The sequence below is a fragment of the Bufo gargarizans genome, chromosome 8 (genome assembly GCF_014858855.1).
Source record: "Bufo gargarizans isolate SCDJY-AF-19 chromosome 8, ASM1485885v1, whole genome shotgun sequence".
Lineage (NCBI taxonomy): Eukaryota > Metazoa > Chordata > Amphibia > Anura > Bufonidae > Bufo > Bufo gargarizans.
The window spans coordinates 168,533,747-168,548,590 of record NC_058087.1 but is presented as its reverse complement, the minus strand read 5'-3'; the positions used below and the strand labels follow the sequence as shown (position 1 = coordinate 168,548,590).

At 44.7% G+C, this 14,844-nt stretch overlaps 1 protein-coding gene across 1 annotated transcript in view; it reads left to right on the top strand.

Annotated features, from left to right (window-relative positions):
• The first annotated feature begins 6,819 nt into the window (after window positions 1-6,819).
• Window positions 6,820-14,844, top strand: part of LOC122945469 (fibrocystin-like) — a 42,273-nt gene continuing 34,248 nt past the window's right edge. Inside the window, exons 1-4 of the mRNA XM_044304537.1 lie at window positions 6,820-6,947; window positions 7,787-7,873; window positions 8,458-8,535; window positions 14,220-14,358. Coding sequence (XP_044160472.1) covers window positions 7,798-7,873; window positions 8,458-8,535; window positions 14,220-14,358 — 293 coding nt within the window. The 5' untranslated portion in view covers window positions 6,820-6,947; window positions 7,787-7,797. The remainder of the gene's footprint in view (window positions 6,948-7,786; window positions 7,874-8,457; window positions 8,536-14,219; window positions 14,359-14,844) is intronic.

The following is a 14,844-nucleotide window of genomic DNA, read 5'->3' as shown; positions in this document are numbered from 1 at the left end:
ACAGTGACTTTCACAGTGGCTGCCCCTTTAACAGTGACTTTCACAGAAGCCACCCCTTTAACAGTGACTTTCACAGTGACCGCCCCTTTAACAGTGACTTTCACAGTGACTGTCCCTTTAACAGTAACATTCACAGTGACCGCCCCTTTAACAGTTATCCCCCTTTAACTGTGACTTTCACAGTGACCGCCCCTTTAACAGTGACTTTCACAGTGACCGCCCCTTTAACAGTGACTTTCACAGTGACCGCCCCTTTAACAGTGACTTTCACAGTGACCGCCCCTTTAACAGTGACTTTCACAGTGACCGCCCCTTTAACAGTGACTTTCACAGTGAACGCCCCTTTAACAGTGACTTTCACAGTGACCGCCCCTTTAACAGTGACTTTCTGTGTTTATGGAGGTTGGGATTTGAAGGGAAAGGCTTGCAGGCTTGTATTGGCTAATGCAGGTCCTGTTTAGGGAATATCTCAGGAACGGTACGTCCTAGAGAGCTGTGACCCGATCGAAAACCTTCCCGGACAACTGATGAACCTGTGTGCCAAATTTGGATTCATTTCCTTCATACTCGGGGATATCAGGTTCACCGTGATCACGTGATACATCACGTGACCAACCAGCACTTCCTGCCGACACATCACGTGACAAGCCAGCACTATCCACCTTCGTTTGGTGTGGCTTTTGCTTGAGCCGGTAACAGCAGGACATACTAATTGCTTACTAGGAGGACGGTATTTCCATCTGAAGACCTCGGGACAGCTAACAAGCGGTGTTGGTCTCGCACAGCCGTGGGACGCCTTGCCTTGCGGGTCATCATTACCACACCACATTTACCAAACTCTGTTTGGATTTAACTATTGCTGTGGGTCCTCGTGACTGGCAGGTTTTATCAGAATCTATTTGTTCTATATGCATCAGCCTGTTCGAAGTTACATTGACTTTATACATCGTCTTCAGGGCGTTTTACTCCTTTAAGAAATACGCTTTTAAGCACAAGAACTTTATATAGAGTTTATCTCCAACTAAGCCCCTCCCCCAACTCAAGTCTTATTATCCGGATATTTATATTTCCATCTTTATTTTTAGTTTTATTTGCATTCTGATGTTTTTACTGTATTGCATTTAGATGTTTATTAAATGTTTTATTAACGATTTTCATTCCATATGCCCGTATGTGAGGGCTAGGACTATATTACATTTATAACTACTATAATACTGCTCCTATGTACAAGAATATAACTACTATAATACTGCTCCTATGTACAAGAATATAACTACTATAATACTGCTACTATGTACAAGAATATAACTACTGTAATACTGCTCCTATGTACAAGAATATAACTACTATAATACTGCCTCCTATGTACAAGAATATAACTACTATAATACTGCCTCCTATGTACAAGAATATAACTACTATAATGCTGCCTCCTATGTACAAGAATATAACTACTATAATACTGCTCCTATGTACAAGAATATAACTACTATAATGCTGCCTCCTATGTACAACAATATAACTACTATAATACTGCTCCTATGTACAAGAATATAACTACTATAATAATGCCTCCTATGTACAAGAATATAACTACTATAATACTGCTCCTATGTACAAGAATATAACTACTATAATACTGCTCCTATGTACAAGAATATAACTACTATAATACTGCCTCCTATGTACAGGAATATAACTACTATAATACTGCTCCTGTGTACAAGAATATAACTACTATAATACTGCTCCTATGTACAAGAATGTAACTACTATAATACTGCCTCCTATGTACAAGAATATAACTACTATAATACTGCCTCCTATGTACAAGAATATAACTACTATAATACTGCTCCTATGTACAATAATATAACTACTATAATACTGCTCCTATGTACAAGAATATAACTACTATAATACTGCCTCCTATGTACAAGAATATAACTACTATAATACTGCTCCTATGTACAAGAATATAACTACTATAATACTGCCTCCTATGTACAAGAATATAACTACTATAATACTGCTCCTATGTACAAGAATATAACTACTATAATACTGCTCCTATGTACAAGAATATAACTACTATAATACTGCCTCTTATGTACAAGAATACAACTACTATAATACTACCTCCTATGTACAAGAATACAACTACTATAATACTGCTCCTATGTACAAGAATACAACTACTATAACACTTCAGAATTGAATAGGATGAATGTGCAGACGACTTTCTTCAGTTTATCCCTTCGTTGTATTGCTGTACTGTTGAATCTCTGTATTTCAGTTTTCTATGACAGGTGCGTTTCTCTGTAGTTGTAGAATCGGAGTAAATCCATTGTTAATGTCTCCACCAGTGGATATGACTGCAGCACTTTTCGTATTCGTGACCAGGCGGAGGTCGTGTGAGGTGACAGTGTCACCATCAGGCGTAACACACTTACTTATAGATCATATTACAGGGATTACCATCTTACAAGACATGTGCCGCACACTGGCGGGGGCCTGACACCGAACCTGCTCCGCACTTGAAGACGCTGGATCTACAGCTCCTTATTAATGCCCCCCCCCCCCCCCCATTGAAGTCATTTCAGAAAAAGACTTGTGAATTACTCATCACAATACATGGAGAGGAGGAATAACTATCACCCAGAATAATCGAAAATATTGCCCCCCTTTGCATGAGCGTCAGTGCTGCGGTACCTTTTGAGAATGTTTACTAATATTTTATCTGTGAAAAAAAAAAAATATGGTGTATTGCTGCCACCCGGTGGTTAGAATTGAGAATTGCATTTTTTAAAGGGACAGTAACCTAAAATGTCTCTGATCTTGTGTTGTGAAACATATTCTATTGCTTCCCGTTATCAGACATTACAGAAACGCTACTTCTGTGGTTATTACCCTAGTTTTGGGGTCTAGTAACACTCCCCTATCTAGTTCTGCAAATGGGTCCAAAATGCGTCAGCGTCATATATCACATGTCCTAAAAGGAGATTTTTTTGGCTCATTTTTTTTCTTTTCACTAAAGCAAATGTTGCTAAGAGTTTTCTATTGTGACAGAAATCAGTTCAAGTTTACACAAAAGGGAAACCATCAGTAGGAAGGTAGTAACTGGTGAAATAAATCTCGAACTGACTGCAGATGTGTAGAGATGTGTCTAGCTTGACTTCAGAGTCCTTTACAGGTCTCCAAAGACATATGGTGCACTCCGGTTCTTTCCATATAAGGGACCTCCATCCTAAAACGTGGTCCGTTGATGAACTAAAAGGAGAAATCCTCCCCATTAGAGAAAGTGAGGAGGACCTTTGATTGGAGCTGGGCCATTTAAGTAAGTGCTCACCCCTTGTGAGGAGACCAAACTGGGTCGCAAGTGGTTACGAGACTGGAAACTATGACCAGTCCAAAGCCTGATACTTGGAAGGTAACCAGAGAATGTGACCCTGCCATCCCACTGTGCCCGCTGAGTGTGTGACACCAACTGGGTGATGGGGTCCTGGTTAGTGAACGGTGAGAATCATGGAAAGTATGGTGACCACTGGAGAGCAAGTTATTATCACTTCCTGGCATTGTAGAAAGAGTCTGTCCTGGTGGTAGGGGCAACTGCCTGGTGCAAGTGCCCTGTGTGTGGAGTATATAGACCGGCCTGCCTATAGAGTACAAGGATTGTCAAGCTACCGATACCCAACTCTTGTGGAAACTATAGACTGTCCTACTACCAGTGACCACCTCCTGGGGAGTCTAGAGACTGTCCTACTACTAGTGACCACTCCATGTGGAGACTATAGACTGTCCTACTACCAGTGACCACCCCATATGAACTCTAAAGAATGTTCTACTACCAGCGACCACCCCATGTGGAGACTACAGACCGTTTTACTACCAGTGACCATGCCATGTGGAGTCTAGAGACTGTCCTACTGCCAGTGACCACCCTGCGAGTATACTAGAGACTGTCCTACTACCAATGACCACTCCCTGAGGGGTCTAGAGACTGTCCTACTACTAAGGACCACGCCCCTGTGGAGTCTAGAGACTGTCCTACTACCAATGACCACCCGCTGTGGAGTCTAGAGACTGTCCTACTACCAATGACCACTCCCTGTGGAGTATAGAGACTGTCCTACTGCCAGTGACCACCCTCTGAGTATACTAGAGACTGTCCTACTACCAATGACCACTCCCTGAGGGGTCTAGAGACTGTCCTACTACCAATGACCACCCCCTGTGGAGACTAGAGACTGTCCTACTACCAATGACCACTCCCTGTGGAGTCTAGAGACTGTCCTACTACGAATGACCACCCTCTGTGGAGTCTAGAGACTGTCCTACTACCAATGACCACTCCCTGAGGGGTCTAGAGACTGTCCTACTACCAATGACCACCCCCTGTGGAGACTAGAGACTGTCCTACTACCAATGACCACTCCCTGAGGGGTCTAGAGACTGTCCTACTACCAGTGACCATACCCTGTGGAGTATAAACTGTCCTACTGGAACTTGTCACAGTGGCTCCATAATGGTACCATCATGGAATGGTGCCTCACATAATGAAATCAGCGCCTGCTTCATAGACTCTGCTTGCAGTAGTGTCCCCATAACAGGTGAAGCTAGCAACAGGGCCTCCATAACGGCATCAATACCTGTATAATAGACTCAGCCAATAACAGTGCCCCTATCACAGTGTCAGCCTGGAACAGTGGGCATATAACACAGGTAAACTGTGAAAATGGCCCCCATAATAGTGTCAGCATGGAACGGTGCCTCCATAATGGAATCACTGCCCATTTAATACTCTCGGCTTGCTATAGTGCCCCCATAACAGGTAAAGCCAGCAACAGGGCATCCATAGCTAAATCAATACTTGTGTAATGGACTTAGCTTGCAACATGACCAAACTGTAACAGTGGCCCCATAATGATGTCAGCATGGAACAGTGCCCCCATAATGATGTCAGCATGGAACAGCGCCCCCATAATGATGTCAGCATGGAACAGCGCCCCCATAATGATGTCAGCATGGAACAGTGGCCCCATAATGATGTCAACATGGAACAGTGGCCCCATAATGATGTCAGCATGGAACAGTGGCCCCATAATGATGTCAGCATGGAACAGTGGCCCCATAATGATGTCAGCATGGAACAGCGCCCCCATAATGATGTCAGCATGGAACAGCGCCCCCATAATGATGTCAACATGGAACAGTGGCCCCATAATGATGTCAGCATGGAACAGTGGCCCCATAATGATGTCAGCATGGAACAGTGCCCCCATAATGATGTCAGCATAGAACAGTGCCCCCATAATGATGTCAGCATGGAACAGTGCCCCCATAATGATGTCAGCATGGAACAGTGCCCCCATAATGATGTCAGCATGGAACAGTGCCCCCATAATGATGTCAGCATGGAACAGTGCCCCCATAATGATGTCAGCATGGAACAGTGCCCCGATAATGATGTCAGCATGGAACAGTGCCCCCATAATGATGTCAGCATGGAACAGTGGTCCCATAATGATGTCAGCATGGAACAGTGCCCCCATAATGATGTCAGCATGGAACAGCGCCCCCATAATGATGTCAGCATGGAACAGCGCCCCCATAATGATGTCAGCATGGAACAGCGCCCCCATAATGATGTCAGCATGAAACAGCGGCCCCATAATGATGTCAGCATGGAACAGTGTCCCCATAATGATGTCAGCATGGAACAGTGTCCCCATAATGATGTCAGCATGAAACAGCGGCCCCATAATGATGTCAGCATGGAACAGTGTCCCCATAATGATGTCAGCATGGAACAGCGGCCCCATAATGATGTCAGCATGGAACAGCGGCCCCATAATGATGTCAGCATGGAACAGCGGCCCCATAATGATGTCAGCATGGAACAGTGCCCCCATAATGATGTCAGTATGGAACAGTGCTCCCATAATGATGTCAGCATGGAACAGTGCCCCCATAATGATGTCAGCATGGAACAGTGCCCCCATAATTATGTCAGCATGGAACAGCGCCCCTATAATGATGTCAGCATGGAACAGTGCTCCCATAATGATGTCAGCATGGAACAGTGCCCCCATAATGATGTCAGCATGGAACAGCGCCCCCATAATGATGTCAACATGGAACAGCGCCCCCATAATGGAATCAGTCATCCATAACAGATAAAACCTGGAACAGTGACCATGTAACACAGCCAACCGGTGACATTTACCCCCGTAAGGATGTCATCCTGTAACAGTGCCCCATCACAGAGTCAACCTGGAACAGTGCCCCCATAATGCTATCAGTCATCCATAACAGATATAGCCTGCAGCAGTGGCGATATAAAAGAGACAGCCTGCGACGATCAGCCCCATAAGGGCGCCAGCCTGCAACAGTAACCCCATAACAAAGCCAACCTACTACAGTACCCTCATTACAGAAGTAGCCTGTAACAGAGCCCCCGTAACAGAACAGGCCTGCAACAGTGCCCCTCAAAACACATAAACCTGCAACAGCGCCATCCACCAGGGCCCCCATGATAGACTCAACCCGCAACTGTGGCCATATAACTGACCGAACCTGTGATAGTGGCCCCCATAACAGTGCCATCTTACACCAGTGCCCCCATAACCCTGGTTCACAGTCCTATCTGAAAATCTAAGCTCAGGATTCTCTGAGTTATCGACTCTCTAATCTGGTGCTCAGCAGCCGCCTGCTCGTGAATGTGTAATCAGCTTCTGCAGGACGGAGTCACCGGCTTCCTGAACAGAACTGACCAGAGAGGTTCAGGTCAATGATTAAGCCCTGGGTGCAGGTGAGAACATCGAAACTGCCACCAGCAGCGAGATCCAGACACAGTGCGCCAGGCTGCCACCATGAGAAGACCCCACCCGGCCTAGAATGAGGACCCACAACACCTCCAGTTCTCCATCTTCTTTGTGCTGTTTCCTGTAAGTATTCATTACAGATGCATTCTATCCATGAACCAGCAAGGTCAGGATGAGCAGGAGAAGAACAGGTTGGTAAAGCTCTCGCGCACACAGCCTGTTTTATAATGAGAATGAGGCCGTGGCAAGAAGCAACGTTGAGCCTTTCTACGCTCGTAAATCCAGAGGCTGCCGTAATACCGCCATACAGTATCCGAATAATAGTACTACCATATTGTGCCCTTATAACGCTACCATATACAGCCTTACAGTGTAAAAAATAAAACTGGCATGTATCACCCTAATTAATGATTCCAGATACTGCATTTATGTATACCTATTGTTTACTGCCATACACTGCTTTAAATAATACTCCTATATGGAGTCCAATATGTTCTTCAGTATGGAGCAGGACACGGAGAAGGGCGTCTGCTTTTGAGCATTTATGTTGGCTAAATAAGTGTCCCTAAGGTTGCTTTTTAGGGATCCGTCCTGGAAAAAGAGCCCCCCTGCCAATGCCTAGTTTGTCAACCCCTAAAAATGTGGCCCTTGTAGCAGGACAGTGAAAAATAGACTTTATACTTATAGACTGCTATGTGGCCCCTATAGTATTGTCCATAGGAGATAATAGGGGTCCATGTTACTGCTAAGGCTCTGTTCACACTCACGGAGCATGCACAGAACGCATCCATAGAGCCTGATACGCCTGAGGTACGACCGCCAAATACTGTTTGTAGAGGAAATCGTAGTCCGCGGCCCCTGCCTAAAGTTACTGACATACATGTGCTGGATTTTAGGAGCGCCATTGGAGGACTTCCCCTTTAAATAAACCCATATTGTGCTCATTTATTAAATCATTTCAGGCAAAATAAATATGAAGGACCCAGAGAAGGGCTCCCTGTGCTCAGGCCTGATGTGCGGCCTCGTCTGCCAGCTGCTATTCACTATCGGTAAGTAATATATATATATATGGCCGAGGTGGAGAACAGGACCAGGAGAGCTCAGTGAGATAGATAGATATGGGATAGATAGATAGATAGATAGATAGATAGATATGGGATAGATAGATAGATAGATAGATAGATATGAGAGATAGATAGATAGTTTAGAACTGCCTATAAAGCTTTTTGATTTGATTGGATAGATATGAGATAGATAATTGATAATATAGGTCAATGACCATAAGAGCTTGTATTGATTAGCTCCGTATTTCCTGACAAAGGACGGGTTATGCTGAAATCCAACATGTCTGACCCTTCTTTCCCGGACATCTGCTTGAGGTGAGAGTCTTTGGCTCCCCTTATGACTGTGCAGTTCCAGCAGACATGGCGGTCTCATCTGATGCGTGCGGCACATTAGAGAGGAGAGGTGAGGCAGCAGACGGCTCATGTGGACCTCTGTGCAGACTGCAGACTAGATCCGAGGACGGGGGGTGGGTGAGACATAGGGGTCAAAGAGGCATTCAGATATCATTACGTAATAAATTTATAATAATAGTATTAATGATAAATAATAATTTTACTTTTTCTTAAAGTTTCAGGTGTGACCTACATGGCATATCCGCTGGCTGGCAGCACCGCCGGGGGCACATTAATAACCATCCTGTTTAATGGTAAGATGGGGGTTGTAGTTAAATGGGCGATGTTTCCATGATACGCAGTAGGTAGGCTGCCAATAGCCCCAGGGGTAACTGGCGACTCTTGGTACTAATTCAAAATGTCAAACAGGGCCTTGTAGAATACCAGCTATGCCAAGGGCTTTCGCCAACTTCCATTTTCTTAAAGGGTTTGTCCATTTTTGTGTAAATAAGGCTCAGTCATGAGTAATGGAAAGTTCTACAATTTGCTAATATACTTTGTCTTTGTGTAGTTTCAAGTCTGTGGCTTGCTTTCTGTGAATGGGACCATTCTTGCTTATATCCATAGTTAGACAATTGCATGTATCTAATGCTTGTCGGGTGTCACAGCTGAAGGTTTGCTACACTTTTCCGCTCTAGGCATTCCGAACTCTTTATGTTTGCTACAATGTATCAGTCTGGAATCCAGAGGATTGTCCAGTCTGAGTACAATCATAAAAAAAAACTAAGTGTGAGACACAAGTATCTATTCACTGACAGCAAACAGGGATCCTGAAAATTGTAGAACTTTTCATTCTAATATTAAAATGAGTAAAACTTTAATAAAATGGATGCGTTGGACTAAAACGTGCCAGGAGTGGTAATTAACTTTGATCCTTCAAAAGCAAGTATTCAAGGTCCACTGCACACTTTACGTCCTTAAAGGGCTTTTCCAGCTTTGGGGGTCCCTACACTGTGCTATACCTGTTGAAAGCTCATGTTAATCTGCTCTCTGCCGATCCGTTCCAGCTCCCTGTATCTTTTCAGTGGTCTACTAGCCCCTGTCCTGTAAACTTCCTGATGGACTGGGTCACATGTCCTGCTGCAGCCAATGACTGGCCTCGGTAGTGACGTGCCCCCAAGCAGTGCGTCACTGCTCGGTCATGTGTGCTTGGGGACAGTCATTGGTTGCAGTGGGGCACATGATCTTTTCTGTCCGGACTGCTGAAAGGAGCCAGAATGAAGAGGTGGGGAGCAATACAGTATACGTTTTTCAACAGGCACGGTCCAGGGGTCTGTTAAAAATGTCCCTGAAGCTGGACAACCCCTTTAACATCACAAGAAGTAAAAAAAATGGCTGCTGCTACTGGACTGTACAGGAAAAGTTGTGAAAATAACGCCCCTTCTGTGACATCACTTCCTGATCTCCAGCTATTGGCCAAGGCTGCATCTCATGGACAAGCAGGAAGTCAGGTGGTTACAGCTTCAGCCAATAGCTGGAGATCAGGAAGTGATGTCATTTTCACAACTTTTCCTGTACAGTCCAGCAGCCATTTTATTGCTTTCTGTGGTGTAGGAATCTACGGACATGTACAGAGAAGCGCGGAAACTTGTTTTTAGATGACTGGTGTCAGAAAACTTTAGTGGCCCTGGTCAGTTATATGACCCTCATATCTAAATTTTACTAATTAAGAGAATATAAAGCTTCACTTTAAGGTGGATCCGTCCGCAGTTTTTGGGGTGTGATCAGCCTTAGGTTATGATATATTGCATCTCTTACCTTGTTATTGGCTGACTGATGATCTATCCTCTGGACAAGTCATCAGTATCTCATTGCTGGGGGTCCAACACCCAGGACCCCCGCCGATCAGCTGTATGAGAAGGCACTGGAGCTCCTGTGAGCGCCGCTGCTTTCTCTCGGCTTACTAAGCACAGCGCCGTACATTGTATAGTGGCTGTGCTTGGTATTGCAGCTCAGCCCTATTCAGTTCTATGGGGCTGAGTTGTACCTAGGCCATGTGACTGATGTACGGTGATGTCATATGGCCTAGGGAAAGATGCGAGATGGTCGCAACGCTACCTGGGTGTCAGACCAGCACCGATCAGACACTGATGACCTATCCTGAGGGGAGGTCATCAGTTCAAAAATCTCTTTTAATGTTGCCCATTTTTCTGCTTCCAACAAATCAACTTCTGCGAGCATCGGTACCTTCTCAAACAACTGATCAGCGGGGGTCGCGGATGTCGGACCTTTCAGCGATCAGATACTGATGACCTATCCAGAGAATAGGTCATCATTATGAAAGTCTCAAAAAAAACCTTTAAGGCCCCATTCACACGTCCGCAAAAGGGTCCGCACCTGTTCCGCAATTTTGCGGAAAGGGTGCGGACCCATTCATTCTCTATGGGACCGGACATGAAGCGGAGAGCACACTATGTGCTCTCCGCTTCCGCATTTGCGGAGTGCGGCCCCGAACTTCCGGGTTTCGGCCCTGAACTTCCAGTCCGCAGCTCCGCAAAAGATAGAATATGTCCTATTCTTGTCCGCAGCTGCGGACAAGAATAGGCTTTTCTATAGGGGGTGCCGGCCGGGTGTGTTGCGGATCCGCAATTTGCAGGTCCGCAACACACCACGGACGTGTGAATGGACCCTAAGCCTTGCCCGAGACTGTCTCCAAAACACCCACAAGTCACTCTCTTTGGGGTAAATATATCCAAACCCTGCTCTCTTCCTGCCCCTTTGCAGCTGACCACTCCCTGCCCATTTTCCCAGTCGTTTTCTGGGATTGTTGACAGCTATGACCTCTGGTGGATGCCTCTGTGACATCACTTCCTGATCTCCAGCTATTGGCCAAGGCTGCATCTCACGGACAAGCAGGAAGTCAGGTGGTTACAGCTTCAGCCAATAGCTGGAGATCAGGAAGTGATGTCAGAAGAGGGGGGCGTCATTTTCACAACTTTTCCTGTACAGTCCAGTAAAAGCAGCCATTTTATTGCTTTCTGTGGCGTAAGAATCTACGGACATGTACAGAGAAGCCTCTGACTTAGAATACTTTCACATCTGCGTTTTTGCTGGATCCGTCTGCATCTGGGTCCAGTTGTATTATCTCTAAAATGACAGATCCGGCACTAAAACCATTGTAAGTCAATGGGGGACGGATCGGTTTTGTTTTGTGTCCGTCTTGCTCCTCATCCCAGGACGCACTCAAAAACGCTGCTTGCAGCTCTTTTGTGTGTGTCATGGGAACGCAACCAAACGGAACGGAATGCATTCTGGTGCACATCGTTCAGTTTTGCCCCCATTGACAATGAATGGGGACAAAATTGAAGCGTTTTCTTCCGCTTTTGAGATCCTTTGACTAGAGATGGCCAGTTCGCCCGCGAACACATGCGATCTGCTATCTTAACTGACAAGTCCGGCGAGGCACAGGTAAGTCCTTACCCGTGCCTTTGCATGAGCCGGTCTGAAATGAACACTGCAAACTGGCCATCACTGCCTATGACGGATCTCAATAGCAGAAAGGGAAAACGCAGATGTGAAAGTAGCCTTACAGTGCATTCGGAAAGTCTTCAGACCCTTTCACCTTTTTTCACATTTTGTTATATTGCGGCCTTAAAAAAAATCATATTTTCTCCCATCATTCTACACTCAATACCCCAGAAAACATAATTTTAGAAATGTTAGCAAATTTATTAAAGTTTTGTCTGGGCAGAAGAAGTATTTAGATGCTTTGCTATAACACTTGAAATGTAGCTCGGAGTCCTCTCATGTCTCTTGATCATCGTTGAGATGTTTTTCACCTTCATTGGACTTCACCTGTGGTAAATTCAGTTGATTGGACATGATCTAGAAAGACACAGCCCTGTTTATAGAAGGTATCTCAGCTGACAATGCACATCAGAGCATGAGGAGGAAAGAACTTCCTGTAGAGCTCTAAGACAGGATTGTGCGGAGGCACAGTTCTGGAGAAGGGTACGAAAACATTTCTGCTGCACTGAAAGTTCTCAAGAACACGGGGCCTCCATAATTATTAAATGGAAAAAATTTGGAACAACCAGGACTCTTCCTAGAGCTGGCTGCCCCACCAAACTACGTGTTCGGGGGAGAAGGTCCTTGGACAGAGAGGTTACTAAGAACCCAATAGTCACTCTGACTGGGCTCCAAAGATTCTTTGTGCAGATGGGAGAAACCTCCAGTAGGTCAGACATCACTACAACAATCCTCCATTCTGGTGTTTTATGGCAATGCCAGAGTGGTGTAATGACCTATAATGTCTCTGTAGGGTGATGATAATTGTGTCACGGTGTCTCCTACCTGGGTACGGCTGGACTCCTGGCTGACTTGCAATAAATTTGAGTGTAGTAATTGTAGGAGTAATAGAGGAATTTTGCAGCAGACCTTTAGATGAAGTTCAAACTTTTCTTTACTGAAGGTAACTTGTATCCAAACAGTATACAGCTTTGGTCTTTGGTCCCAGCAGGTTTTGGCAATCATTGGCAGGAATAGAGGCTTCTGCTTTAATGTGAGCTTGCAGGATAATTTGTCTGCTTGTAGCACTGTGACCGTGGCAGGAACCAATCTTCTGCTTTGAACTGTACCTTCTGCTTTGTGGGGACAGACTAGCTGAGGAGGAATGGCTTCTCCTAGGTCTCTGGACTTGACTCACAGATATATTCTCAGGGGATGCTTTCTTCCTGGAACTGGAGGTTGTCTGCAACTTTCTGCTTTCTTTTCACCCAGTTGAGCTGCAGGGCTCTGACTGGGAATTTTATCAAGTCTCAGACCGAGACTTGGTCCTTGCTGTCTTCCCTATACAGGGGGCAAACTAAAAGTGGTTCTAACAGTTTCATTCCTCACTTGCTGCGGGAAGATGGAATCCTCCACTTCTCCTCAGCAGGGGGGCAGAATAGAACAGGATCGTTCCACTCTGAACGGCCATAACATTAAAACTATCTCTCCCAATGATGCTGCCACCTGCTGGTGGACCTGTAAAATTACAAGGAAAAAATTACATTTAACATGGTTTTACATGCACATTTCTGGAGACATAATACAAATTATATCAGATGACAATATAAAAGCTCCTAAAGGACAGTAGCGGAGTAGAGTAGTGCAGTAACACAACTCTGGGGTATTACACAATGACCCTAAGCACACAGCCAATACAAGACAGGAGTGGCTTAGGGACAATTCTATAAATGTCCATGAGTGGCCCAGCAGCCAGAACTCTGAAATGAACCCAATCGGACATTTGTGTAGACACCTGGAAAAGGCTGTTCATTGATGGTCCCCATCCAACCTGTCAGAGCTTGAGAGGATCTGCAGAGAGGAATGGCAGGAAATCCCCAAATCCAGGTGTGCAAACTTTGTGGCATCATACCCAAGAATACTGGAGACTGTAATAGCTGCCAAAGGGGCTTCAACTAAGTCCTGAGTAAAGGGTGTGAATACTTAAGTCAATGCAAGAGTTTAGATATTTCCTTTTCAAAATATTAGCAAAGATTTTGAACATTCTGTTTTCACTTTCTGATTATGGAGTATTGAGTGCAGAATGATGAGGGATAATTTTTATTTGAGCACAAGACAACAACATTAAATGTGAAGAAGGTTAAAGGGTTCGAATGTACAATACAGTAAGCCACTGTATTGTTATTGTGTTCTATATCGTCACCAAGGGGAAATATAGCATTTTGATTGCAATGGGGCCTTTGGAGAAGGTTGGCCGAGGCAAGGTTAATCCCACTCTCTTTGTATTTAGGTGTGAATCGCCACAATCCAGAAAATATAGCATTGTACCTGGGTATGGTCATTTCATTAGCTATGGAGGTAAAGGTGATGGGCAGGGATGAACAATGCATGAGAAGCATTTGGGGATAGAGCCCCTACACCTAAAAATGATAGGTTCATGACGAGATCTCATCATGTTTCATGCACCATTTTCCTCTCTTACAACAACCAGACAGCACCATGGACAACCAGCATCTGGTCTGTTTTGGAAATGGACCCCATCTTGAGGTGCACATGACAAGTCCACAGAGGCCTCCAGTAATTTGTGACCTTCTCCTGTCTTACACATCCTCTATCCAATGTAAAACAAGGTATGCTACTTGAATGTGTGAAATTAAGCTGCCTAAAAATTTGTTGAGTGGTGTAAAGTAGTAGATCCCACTTATAAAACATCAAGAAGTTATGATATCATCAGGTACAGGAGATATTGAGAAGCCTGTTTTTCAACAATCCACCATGACAACTCTACAAACAAAATTAAGTCTGATGAGTCTAACATCCTTGATACATGTTTGCTATACATATACTCAGATTATTTACACAAGGTGGCTACTATCATAGCAGAAAATTAGCTCAGATGGTTGCCTTATTATGTCATTGCCACCACCGCCATCATGAGAGAAAAGTCTATAGATCTGTTAACTATTTGTACTTAAACGAGAACCAAGCAGATCATTAACTTCTATAAAGGAGAAGTGTCTACTAACCAAGGTGGGCACCATGAAAGAAGGTCCTCTGGGTGTGTTTCATGTACAGTAGGGGTTTGTCCATAGCATTTTTAATGCATGGATAGACAA